Source organism: Panthera pardus, unplaced genomic scaffold, assembly GCF_024362965.1.
Source record: "Panthera pardus isolate Hobbes unplaced genomic scaffold, ASM2436296v1 HiC_scaffold_2, whole genome shotgun sequence".
NCBI classification, from domain to species: domain Eukaryota; kingdom Metazoa; phylum Chordata; class Mammalia; order Carnivora; family Felidae; genus Panthera; species Panthera pardus.
The window spans coordinates 13126999-13139238 of NW_026526765.1; the positions used below are offsets into that span (position 1 = coordinate 13126999).

General features: G+C 46.5%; 2 protein-coding genes across 2 annotated transcripts in view; one reads left to right on the forward strand and one right to left on the reverse strand.

The window, feature by feature from the left end:
- Positions 1–2904, reverse strand: part of MARCHF11 (membrane associated ring-CH-type finger 11) — a 102999-nt gene extending 100095 nt beyond the window's left edge. Inside the window, exons 1-2 of the mRNA XM_019450766.2 lie at positions 2075–2904; positions 681–836 (exon numbers count right to left, since the gene is read on the reverse strand). Coding sequence (XP_019306311.2) covers positions 681–836; positions 2075–2626 — 708 coding nt within the window. The 5' untranslated portion in view covers positions 2627–2904. The remainder of the gene's footprint in view (positions 1–680; positions 837–2074) is intronic.
- On the forward strand, positions 2625–11843 carry LOC128778371 (uncharacterized). The gene is made up of 4 exons (XM_053907659.1): positions 2625–2666; positions 3060–3596; positions 11157–11270; positions 11514–11843. The coding sequence occupies exons 1-4, from the start codon at positions 2625–2627 to the stop codon at positions 11580–11582; spliced, it is 762 nt and encodes a 253-aa protein (XP_053763634.1). The 3' UTR covers positions 11583–11843.
- The last annotated feature ends 397 nt before the right edge of the window (positions 11844–12240 follow it).

Consider the following 12240-nt stretch of genomic DNA (forward strand, 5'->3'; position numbering starts at 1 on the left):
GCCAAGGGCATTTGTAGGGTTATGGCAATTGTGTTTTATGTGATTATACACAAAAAGTTTAAGAACATACACAATTTCAGTGGTATTGAGAGTAACAGTTGGGAATACCTCTGAATCCACTATGTACTTGAACACAACAAATAATCAAAGTAGCCAAAGCTTCTAAATGTAACATCATACGAAAAAGAGCCTAGTTAAGTGAAGAGCCTAGTTTTCAGATTAAAACTAAAAGACTCAACTAAAGTTTCCAGACTAGTAAAGTTTTACTTTATATGCATGTGTTTTCCATCAATGCAGCCCATTCATGGCTTCAAAGCTTCAATTAACAAAATATTATAAAAATAGTGTAACATGTCCAATTAATAAAATCGATTTAACTGAAGTATTTCACAGTTTACCAACCTGTCCTTTTAGAAGCAAAGATGGGTATCATTTTATCGAAGAGCAACAAATTAATAATGGAAACCATTTGAATAAAATGTCTCTTGAGTTCCTCAGATTAAAAAGTGTCACAGATTTTTCAAAGCACAACTCAACAAATTCTTCATCTTGGTTTTATTTTGATTTGCATAAAATGTTTTTGAGTAGCGTTATGTCGGCATCCTTCATGATAACTAAACTCAAGTGCACACCTGTTTAGCAAGATCATTTCAGGAAAAAGAAATGTCACCGATGTTTACCTGGCAAGGCTGTTTCATTTTAATGGCTATGACATGGTATCTGTAACAGCAGAGCTCACAGGTCCAGGAACCCCTCTCACTGATCCATTTCAGCAGGCACAGCTGATGTGTGTACCGAACGGATCCGTCACATCGGCAGGGATTTAACAACTCCCCCTGTAAAGATAACACCTCAGGTGAATATCTGTACTTGTGCCTCTACTTAAAAAAACAAAACAAAACAAAACAAAACAAAACAAAAAAACCCTAACACTTGCTTTCTTTTCTTTCAAAGCCATTTACCCAGATGGATACAAGCATCGATCTACATGAGAAAATTAAATTAAATTTTTATACTTCTGATGGGAATGAATCTACAATCTTAAAACTATTTCAAAGATATTGCTTGATGTTATGACATAAATGTTCTACCAACACACAAAATGTCTGCAAGACATAGCTCCCAATACCCTTGGGGGAAAGCTGTACTATTAAACCTCTTTAATAACTTTTAAGTGGATGGTCAGATGCATTTCCTCTGCAGTTATTCTTAATCATTGCTAAAGAAGAAATGCATGGCATCCCTGAAAGTAGCTTGCAGTAGGGTTATGCTTTTTTTTTTTCTAAATGTAGCATCATAACTATTGACTTAGGGCACTATATTCCTGAAAGCCTGCATATTCTTATGCAATTTCCTTACTTTTAAAAATACTAAACCTAATGTTTTCTCAGACCACACATTTTGTAAGAGGTATATTATCCTGCTGCCTCCATGATCACTCTCACAGAAGTTTGCATGTACCTCTACGGAGTTTATAATGTTAGAATTATGTTTCTAACAAAATAAAAAATAAGTTATTAGCTAAATACTCTTTCTTTCGCAAGGTCAAAGTACATTCCTATTTCTCTTGTAAACACCGTGACATGCTTCTCACATCGGTGAGTCAACATAATTTGCAATATGTAAAGCCCCTGCCCTTTTTGGTTTTGACGTGACTCACCCCCAGTTTGTATTCTAAGACTCTCTGCCTCCGTAGGCATTTGTGGAAAAAGGATTTGTTTCTATCTATAAACCAAAATCCATGTAGCAATTCACAAAGGAGATACTTATGACTTTATCATTAAAGCACCTGAGGAATGTGTAACTGTAATACCAGGTAAGAAAAATTAAGTGCAGACCCAATTAAACCCTGCATTCGCCACCGGGACATTCTCATTTGCCTTGACAGAAAGGGAAAAGGGAACCCAGGTAGCTGCCGCTGAGTTGGCTGGACTGGACCAGCCGGGCAGGAGAAGAGCCGGGAGGCGAGCGCTGTCCATGGTGCTGAAAGGTCTACCGTCCTGGGCAGGCGCCGGTCCAGCTCGGACCGGAGCCCACCGCCCGCACCTCCGGGGTCCCGCAGGGCCTTCCTTACCTGCTCGGCGCCCTGGAAGCAGATCTTGCAGATGGGCTGGTGGTGCTGGTGCTGGTGCCCGGCGCGCTGGTCGCCACCGCCGCTGCTGCTGCTGCGGCTGCTACACACCGAGCGCGTCTCGGGCTGGTCGCTGGCGCCCCGCCGCTCGCCCTCCCCGCCCGCACCGGCCTCAGGCTCCCCGGGGACGCCCTTCCCCGCCGCCGCCTCGGGGACCGCCGCCTCGGGAAGGAGCCTCGGACCTTCCCCGGAGTCGCCAGCCGCCGACACCTCCTGGCCGGCGGGCGGCAGGGGCGCGGGAGGCGGCGGCAGCTCGTCCGCGCCCCGGCGCCGCGGGACCACCTCCGTCGGCGGCTCGTCTGGTCCCGCGGCGCGCTCGGGGGACGCGGGCGGCGCGGGCGGAGGTGGCAGGTAGCGTGGGGGCGCGGGGACCGAGGCCGGCTCTCCCGGCGGCGGCGGCGGCGGCGGCGGCGGGGGAGGCGACGGGGGCGGCTCGGTGTCCCCGCTTTCCGCCCCGCGGCGCCGACTGCCGCTGTGGCCACCCTCAAAGCTCATGGTGGTGCCGCCGCCGCCCTCCTGCCAGCCCAGCTGGCGGGCCGGGCTCGGGCTGCAGCCGAGGGGAGAACGGAGGGGGTGGGAGGAGAGAGAGAGGAGTGGAGGGAGGGAGGGAGGGAGGAGGGTGGGGAGGGGGACCCGGGCGCCAGGGGCTAGGGGGCGGGACGGGGAGGGGACGCGGAGGGCCCGGCGGCGGCGGCACAGGCTGCTGCTCCGCGGAGCCGCCGGCTCGGCTCTGGTGGAGGCGGCGCCGAATTCGGCTGCGCGTGAGAGCCGCGCCGGGGGGGGGGGAGGGGCGGGGAGGGGGAGGGGTATCGGAGCCGCCCCGCGGGGGGGGGGGGGGGGGTGGGCGGGGGAAGGAGGTGGAGGGAGCCGGCGCGGGGCCGACGTGGAGGAGCGGAGGGGGCGCTCCGGAGGAGGGGGGCCTGAGGAGGCGGGTGCGAGCCCCGTGTGGGGTGCGGAGACCTCGGGCTGGAATTCAGGGAGGGGAGATCCCCGAGCCGCCTCCACCGACCCCGCCCCGGGGCCGCTCACGTCGGTTCCGGGGCGGATTACCCCTCTCCTAACGGCGCGGCACTGCGGCTCCGGGAGCCGGGAGAGGGGGAGGGGTCGGAGGCCACGGGTCCAGAAACCGTTACTGGGAAGGCAAGTGGGCTGCGGCAGCCCTGGGCTGGGTGGGGCCGGGGTGGTCGAACCCGAGACCCGCGTGGGAGTTGAGGTGCGCGAGGCTGGTGTCCTGGCTCGCGGAAGCCGGCGGAGCAGGGGCCCGGGAAGGGGCGCGCGAGCCCGGGGGACGGTAACCGCTGCTGCACGGGGATTGCTCCGGGCCCTCTCAGAGCCTTCTCCCTCAAGGGCACTCTCAGGGATCCACCAGAGCCCTAAAAACCGAAGCCTCTGGAACCTATATCCTCCCTCTGTCCGTCTCGCCCCAGAATCTTCCCTGCGTCCTCCTCGCCCCCTCCCTCCTGCAGTGAGTATCCTGGTTTATTTGTAAATATCTTGGTGACATTGTAACTATCTTGGGTCATTTCCTGGACCGGCTCCTCCCAGCTGAACTCCGGTGCCACGTTGTGTGGCGGGTGGTCACTTTCATCCTCGCCCTTTTATAAAGGACTTAAATGATACCTCTCCTCCCTGAGAAGTGGCTGTGTCCTCGGGTCTTGGTTTCCAGCAGCCCAAGGCCAGTTCTCTGCACTTGCACTCTGGGAAACCTTTCTGGGACTTTTCTATAGGCAGGGCAACTTTCTCCTCAGTTCTTTTCTGGAAATAAACTACCATACCTGCAGGGAACGGGAAGGAAAAGCCCGCACATGCAGTCGTTTCCAAATCCGTTCAGTGTAAACTCATAAAGCATTGCATTTACGTAGTGCAATGTGCCTATCCGAGTCAATGGTGATGTTCACTCTTCTAACAGTTTAACGTCTTTGGCGCAGTCGACTCTCTCTGGGCAGTCATTTTGGGCTGCATTTCATAGCCGAAGACCCAGGATGAGACAGGCTAAGTAACTTCTTCAAGGTCATAGGACTACTGACAAAACTTTTGAGTTCCCTGACTCCAGATCTTCCAGCTCAAATACCCAATGATTTTTTTTTTCCCCAAACCTTTATAAAGCCTCCTAAAATGGTGTGTCTGGTGGCACCGCGTCCTACTAATAGATGCTCTGAAAGGACTGAGATAAACTAACAGCTGAGATTATTTTTTCTCTTATAAGTTTTGGAAGTAAAAAGTATACGTGGTTAAAAAAAAAAAAAAAAAAAGTCCCAGGTCTTTAGACATAAATTGGTTTGATTGCAAAGCGGGGAAAGAAGGTCGTGAACAAAAAAGTTCAGAAATGCTTTGTCACACGTGGTCCTGAATGAAATAGTTCCCGGGAATGTCCTCTAACACTTAGCGCCCCTCAGACTTGCTTATTTTTGGTAGCAGAGTGGCAGGCAGCAAGCATATTTTTAAAATAATAATCCCTGAATGCCCTCGGAACTTACCACGCTGAAGAAATGTGGTTGTAGATCTGTTTTCATATGTTTGCACCTGTCAAAATGACATTGCACACCGTTTGTATACCGCCACAGGCTTAAGATAGTCATAAGCCTTGATCCTCAGTTATTGAGTTAAAAGCTGTCTAAATTGTCCTTAAAAATCCCCTAAATAATTCAATTAACAACTAGTAAATTTCTACCAGGCAAGACAAAGTACATTAATATTTGAAGGACAGCATACAAGCCGTGGTTTCTGTATAAAAGATGCGGAATGATTCAGACAGCAGAGTATCATGGATAAAAGAGGAAAGAGCCACAGTGCTGGATGTGTCCTCTTAGTTGATTGTTTCTGAAAAACGATGCTAGGAAGAGAAAATTAACTTTCATCGATACGGTGAGTAACCACATAAAAACATTATTTCCCAGCTTCTCTGACCTCCAAAGCTGACCCTTCCCTGAAAAAGGGACATGTGTTCCTGATCTTCATTTAAGACACAGACATCTGATAAAGACTATCAGGGCACCAGCAGGCCACTGACAGGCATCCAATAGCCAACATGCATCTACCAAAATGCTGAAAGGCACATCCAATCTGCTTCAACCTATGTAAAGGAGAAGAAAGATACAAATAATATAACAAATGCCAGAAAAGTCTCCCTTGTCATATCTTAACCCCCACCCACCCACCTCCCTTCACGCACAGGCTGAGTGAAATGTACCCTTCACCAAAACAGTCCTTTCACTATGAAGTTGTAAGCCCTTTAGATACCAGAAGTTTCTTAAGCTGAATCCAAGAATGAAGGAGAGCTAGGAGGGGCCCAAGCAAGTATGTCCCAAAAAGTTACTTGGTGATATTCGTGGATATCTCTAGGAATCCTCCTTGAATTTCCCATGTTGCCCTGTCCTGAATCTATCCTCTGGGGTCACATTAGGGATTTTAAATAGAAAACATTCCAGGCTACACTAGGTCAGAATGGTTTCAAAACGATCTTGAAGCTAGATTATGTGTGATGACCTTGATATGCCCTTCAATAGGAGGGTTAACAACAGGAAAATTAGCCTGGAGAGCTCTTCAGAATTGCTTTGTGATTCTTTCGAGTTAAACTCTTAGAGATGTTCCAAAATTGTATAGTTGGCACCTTTGGAGTGCACTAATTTGTTTTGTTTCTGTTTTAGCTTCTCTTTCCTTCAAATTCCTTCTGTATTTCTTATTTACACCACAAATCCAGACATTTAGTTTTAAGGTAGTCTTGTATTTTCACAAAACTATTTAATGAGACCTTTTTCTCTTTCCCAAACCGATGAAAAATGTTCTTTAAGCTATATCCTATACCATATTTGTAAATATGAATTCATAGCAAATATTCATTATACACATTGAATAATTTAGTGATTAAAAATGGATAAACCAGCAGGGACGCATGGTAATGGTTACATCTTTTTGCAAAGTGTTTTGGAGAGCATTTACTTGGCTGGGGTGCACTCATTTGTCTCTGTGGTCGCTAAGGACAATACACAGAATCCTCAGTTGCCTTCAAATATCTAAGAGAAAAGAACTCTGTGCTATAGAGCAATTAGGTTATGTTGTATGGGTGGGGGTGTGAGTGTTTAGAGAGGATAGTGAAGTGCAATCTGCGTATTGTAAATATTCAATGCAGAGCATAGCTTTGTTGTACGTCAGAACTAAAACGGTGTCAGCATCATAGAACAGTGCTATGTGCAGCCCCGTCCACAATGTATATCTCCTACTCTCACCTGTCCACTGAACTTCAGTCTCACGTGTCACCGTGTCTCCTTGACTGCCCTACTTAGATGCCGAAGGGCCATTTCAGACCAACCTAGTCCAAAAGCAAACAACATCCCAAACCTGCTCGCTTCCCAACCTTCGTTATGCCAGTAAGCTAGTTGTTCATTCATCCCGTTACTGAAGCCAAAATCCTTGGAGGCATCCTTGACTGAGTTTTCACATCATACGTTCAGTGTATCAGAAAGTTCTTTCAGGTGTACTTTCAAAATATACTCCAAATTTACTACTACTTTTCACCACCCCGATATCCCAATTCAAACTACCATCATGGTGCTCCAGGACTATCATATAGCCTCTTGTTGGGGCCCCTGAGCGGCTCAGTTGGTTAAGCGTCTGACTTTGGCTCAGGTCACGGTCTCGCAGTCAGTGAGTTTGAGTCCCGCATCTGGCTCTGCACTGACAGCGTGGAGCCTGCTTGGGATCTCTGTCTCTGTCTCTGTCTCTCTCTCTCTCTCTCTCTCTCTCTCTCTCTCCCCCTCCCTCTCTCTGCTCCTACCCCACTGCACTCTCTCTCTCAAAAATAAATAAATGTTATTTAAAAAAAATAGCCTCTTGTCACCCTGCTTCTTACTCTTGAGTCCATCCCCAGTAGCGGCCAGGACGATCCAATTCAAATGTGAGTCTAATCACGCGTGCTCCTGCTCAGTACCCACCAATGGCTTCCCGTCATACGTTGTGCACTATCAAAAATGTGAGCATGCCCTTCAAGTCTTCCTTCTAACTTCTGGCTACCTCTCTGAAGACATGACCATAGCTTTCCTCCTCGCCCCCGTTCCTCTTCCCTGTTGTTCGCTCCTACCACATTGACCTTGCCAAGTACACTCCCTCTTCAACCTTCTTTGGGCTCCTTATGACTCTTTCCCTCACTTCACTCAGATCTCTGCTCTGAGGCACCTCATCCAAAAGACCTTCCTTAACCTTCTTATCAGAAATAGAATCCTCCAGCCCTATTTTAACTCTGACCCTATCCCGGTTTTATTCTTTCTCATGTCACTACTCAGTATTACATGAAGGCACACCGTTTCATCGCCCGTCATTGTGCTTCACAGATACTGTGTTTTTTACCAATAGAAGGGTTGCGGTAGCTCTGCTTCGAGCAGGTCCGTCAGCCCCATTTGCCCAACAGCACTAGCATTTCTGTGTCACGTTTTGGTAATCCTCACGATATTTTGAATTAAAAAAAAAATTTAGTGTTTATTTATTTTTGAAGGAGAGAGAGAGAGAGTGTGAGTGGAAGAGGGGCAGAGACACACACACACACACACACACACACACACACACACACAGAATCCGAAGCAGGCTCCAGGCTCTGAGCCATCAGCACAGAGCCCGACGCGGCGATCAAACTCACAGACCGCAAGATCGTGAGCTGAGCTGAAGTTGGACTCTCAACTGGCTGAGCCACCCAGGCGCCCCTTGAATTTTTTTAAATCATTATATTTGTTATGGTGATCAGGGATTGCAATTCACCGAAAGCTCGGAGGATGGTTACCATTTTTGAGCAGCAAAGAATTTTTTAATTAAGGTATGTACTTTTTGTTTAGACATCATGCTATTGTATGCTTAATAGACCACAGTGTAGTGTGGACATAGCTATTATATGCACTGGGAAACCAAAAACACAGTAGGCTCACTGTATTGTGATATTTGCTTTATTATGGTGATCTGGAAGCAAAGCCACGTATCTATGAGGTATGCCTTCATTTACATATTGTGTGTATTCTGTTGGCTTTTTTTTTTTAAGATCCTATTTTTAAGTAATCTCTGTACCCAACGTGGGGCTCAAACACACAACCCCAAGATCAAGAGTCACACACTCTGCCAACCGAGCCAGCCAGGCACCCCTGTTTGCTTCTTATCTAACATCTTCTATTGAAGCATTTGCTCCATTGGAGACTTCTGTCCACTGTGCCTGGTCAGAGTAGTGTTCAGCCAATACTTACTGAACAAATACTGTAAAACCTTGGTTTGCGAGCAAAGTTCATTCCAAAGCACTCATATATCAAAGCTTGTAATCCAAAGCACTCATATATCAAAGTGAATTTCAAGAACTATTGGCTCATTTGGTTAAGTGTTGGACTTGGGCTCAATTCATGATCTCACAGCTTGGGAGTTTGAGCCCTGCATGGGACTCTGTGCTGACAGCTCAGAGCCTGGAGCCTGCTTCAGATTCTGTGTCTACACCTCTCTCTGCCCCTCCCCGCTCAGGATCTGTCTCTCTCTCTCTCTCTCTCTCTCTCCCTGTCAAAAATAAATAAACATTAAGAAAAAAGAAGAAATGTTTGCTTGTGTTGCAAAACACTCCCAGAACAAGTTACTCGCAATCCAAGGTTTTACTGTATATGAATAACTCCGTCCAGTCAAGCAGGTAATAACCAATCAGTCTCTGTCTGTAAAGCATTGTACATTTGGTTAAACCATACATCCCAAGTGAGACCGCAATCTGTAGGACAATGAAGGATGTAGTTACAGCATTTTGGCACACTCCATGTCATGCGAATACGTTGGTTTTTTTTCCATTCCTTAACCAAATTAACTAAAATTATTCTCTTACCAATTTGTAGTTGCTGCCTAGTCATTTGCTACCATGGAGAAGTAATATCAAAGTCTTGATTGACCTTTGACGAGCAGCAGAATACACGACCCCAAAATATATCATTTTGGCAGGTACCTTATTTCAGATTGAAGGCTTTCAAGACCCAGCAGATTCAAGAAAAACTTTGACCTCTCCTGTAACTACATAAAGAATTAGATAGGGGGCATGGCCCAGAAAGAGAACTATTACCAGAGATAACTTTTATCTAAAAGTTAGATGGCAAAGCAAACATCTAATTCCAGAAATCTGCTCTTCACCTTATCCTGTGAATCGCCCTCTTCCCTTCTTCAAGCCCCAGGTCTCTATCCCGTTCCGAAGCTCAGGGTGGCATGTAAGCCACAACCGCCTCACTTGCCTTTGGGTCTCATATTTCATGGGGCTCCCATACCGCCATGATTTGTTTTTCTCCTATTCATCTGTCTCATGTTACTTTAATTAGTAGAGCAGCCAAAAGAACCTAGAAGGGAGGAAGGCGAAATACTGTCTCCCCTATACCTTGATTTCACATTCAATGAAGATGTCAGAAATTTGAAAATGCATGCCCTTGGTTTTAAGGGAAAGTGAAGGAATATGGATGGATGGTCTCCGTATCTGACCAATCAGATTGATCACTCATGGTGCACCCCGTATGATTTTGCACAACACTGCATTCTAGCCTTTATCAGTCTTATCCATAAGTTCGGTACCATACTCTCCTTCAAGTCTATCTTTGCCTCTTCCATCTTTCCATTGTTCTCTGTTCCTGCTGGATTTCCACTCCTAAAGGCTTCTAAATCGAAGCCAACCAGCCAGTCCTCCCTCTACCCTTCCTAGGTGCCTTGATCCTCACTAAGCTCCTTTGATCTCTCCCAGAACCCGCTCTCTTCTCTGAACACTCGGGGATATCTAAACTTTGCATGCAAAATCATCAAAGTTATGAGATAATGAGCTTCCTAATTTCTACCAAAAACACTTCCTAGATCTCCCCCCGCCCCTACCAATACTCTGAGACCTTCAAAACAATAAAATAATATATTAAGGGCATGTTTGATTGTAAAACATCATATTCAATTTAAAAATTACAAAAACAAAAAACAGCACCACATTATTTTCTCTCTTGGTCTCACTTCCTTGAAACTTGGAAATGCAGAAGGTATTTTAGCAGACAAGCTGAAGATATGGAAATATGTTGAATTAGAGGCTCCTGGGTGGCTCAGTCAGTTGAGCACACGACTTGATCTTGGCTCGGGTCATAATCTCACAGTTGATGGGACTGAGCCCCCTGCTGGGCTCTGTGTTGACAGCACAGAGCCTGCTTGGGATCCTCTCTCTCCCTCTCTCTCTCTCTCTCTGCCCCTCCTCTACTCGTGCTCTCAGTCTCTCAAAATAAATAAATAAACATTTTAAAAATATGTTGATTTATTGTGTACACTGTATATCCTAAACCTGACTGAGATCTGGAATGCAATCACATCAGCATGACCTGATAGAGACTCCAGGCTTTAGAAGGACCTGGAAGAAAGTCAGCACTGATTTCCCTCAGCTGAAAATCATGTATTTTTATAATAACCTCACACGTTAAATTAGATGGTTTTCTTAGGACCTTTATCACATTATGCCTTGCGTTGTGGTTAGGTATGCATTTACCTGGGTGTCCCCCCCCCCCCCCTTGTGCTACATTGTAAGCTACTTGGAATTCAAGTAGATCTGTTTAAATGGACCTTTTCTCTGAAGCATGCACTATGATGGCTGACATTAATGGAACTCAATAAATGTGGGTTAAATAAGTAAATATTAACTGCAATCTTATTTCAAAAGAACTATTATTTACACTTTTAAAGTTTTTGATAGAGTTCCATAAATGACTTAAAGATAGCCATGCTTCCATGATGTTTGGACGGAGAGCAGAAAATTAGTTTGCTAGACAGACAAACTCTTCACACGTCCCTTTATTAGAGTCCCTAAGGAACAATCCAGGGTTAATAAGTACAGTGAAGGACGGCTGGCTGGCTCTGTCTGTAGAGCATACAACTCTTTATCTCGAGGTTGTACGTTCAAGCCCCACACTGGGTGTAGAGATTACTTACAAATAAAATCTTCTTAAAAATTAAAGTACAGTGAAACACCCACGTTTCTTTTTTCTTCTCCCTATCCCTGCCCACCCCCCCTCAGGATATTTCTCTTACCACCTGGGCAGCTGGGCAGTTGCCCCACCGTTTTGAGCAAAGTGGAGCTATGAAGCCAGAAACCTACAAGGATGCCCTGCTGGAGCTTGGCTTCAACCAGGTACTGACCTGAACCCTGGTTGCTTTCCCATAAAATCCTAGGCTCCCTCTTTCTTCTCCAGGGCCCCCGCCTCCATGAGGGGTACTAGTCTGCTCCCATTCCCTTTAGAGGGTCCCCGTTCAGACAAGAGGTGGAGACAGTTCCATATTTACACCAGATCACAAATTCCACATCCCACTTCCAATTCTACCCCAACCCGCCCCTTCTCCAGACTTTAACAATTTCATGAAATGACCATGATAGACGCAGTCTGCACCAGGAGCTGCTGATCAACCACTGAAGTTAACCTTCAACGCAACGACGCGGCTGTGACGGTCCAACAGCAACTCCTCAAAGGAAGAGAAATGTCGTTTCCAGGGAAATGACTGAACATGACTGACAGACATGAACAGATACAACCCTCCCTGCATCTTGGAATTTGACTTTTAGCCCATTAGATTTGCAGTACTTGTCAGCCCCTTCCTCCTGTCCATTGGAACTCCCAAACGTAGCCCTTCCCAGCTAGGCCAACAATATGAAATTGTACTCTGCAAGATACTGAAATGCAAAACCAAGCGTTATAAACCGCAGCTACGCACAAGGCTTCTTAAATGCAGGAAAATTTGAATAACGGGGCATAAGTTAATACAGGTAAAAAGTGTTATTTTGGGGCACCTGGGTGGCTCAGTCGGTTATACATCAGAGTTCAACTTCAGCACAGGTCATGATCTCAAAGTTGGTGAGGTTGAGCCCATGTCAGTCTCCTGTTATCGGCGCAGATCCCCATCCCCCTCCCCCCCTCCTCCAGCTTACACGCTCTCTGAAAAATAAACGTTAAAAAAATAAATAACAATCTTTGATGCTACAAGCATGAGCTCAATATACTGGGCGGGGCGGGGCGGGACGGGGGGGATAAGTGGATGGGTGGGTGGGAGATTCCCACAATCATGGGCATTGTCAAAAAGGGATTGAGGACAGACCATAAAATGCC

Excerpts from the sequence above, each read along its gene's own strand:
- LOC128778371 (XM_053907659.1), top strand. The coding sequence starts at position 2,625 with ATGGTGGTGCCGCCGCCGCCCTCCTGCCAGCCCAGCTGGCGG. Across the intron at positions 3,597-11,156 it reads CTCGCCCCCTCCCTCCTGCA|GATATTTCTCTTACCACCTG; the intron begins GTGAGTATCCTG and ends ACCCCCCCTCAG. Across the intron at positions 11,271-11,513 it reads TGGAGCTTGGCTTCAACCAG|ACGCAGTCTGCACCAGGAGC; the intron begins GTACTGACCTGA and ends TGACCATGATAG.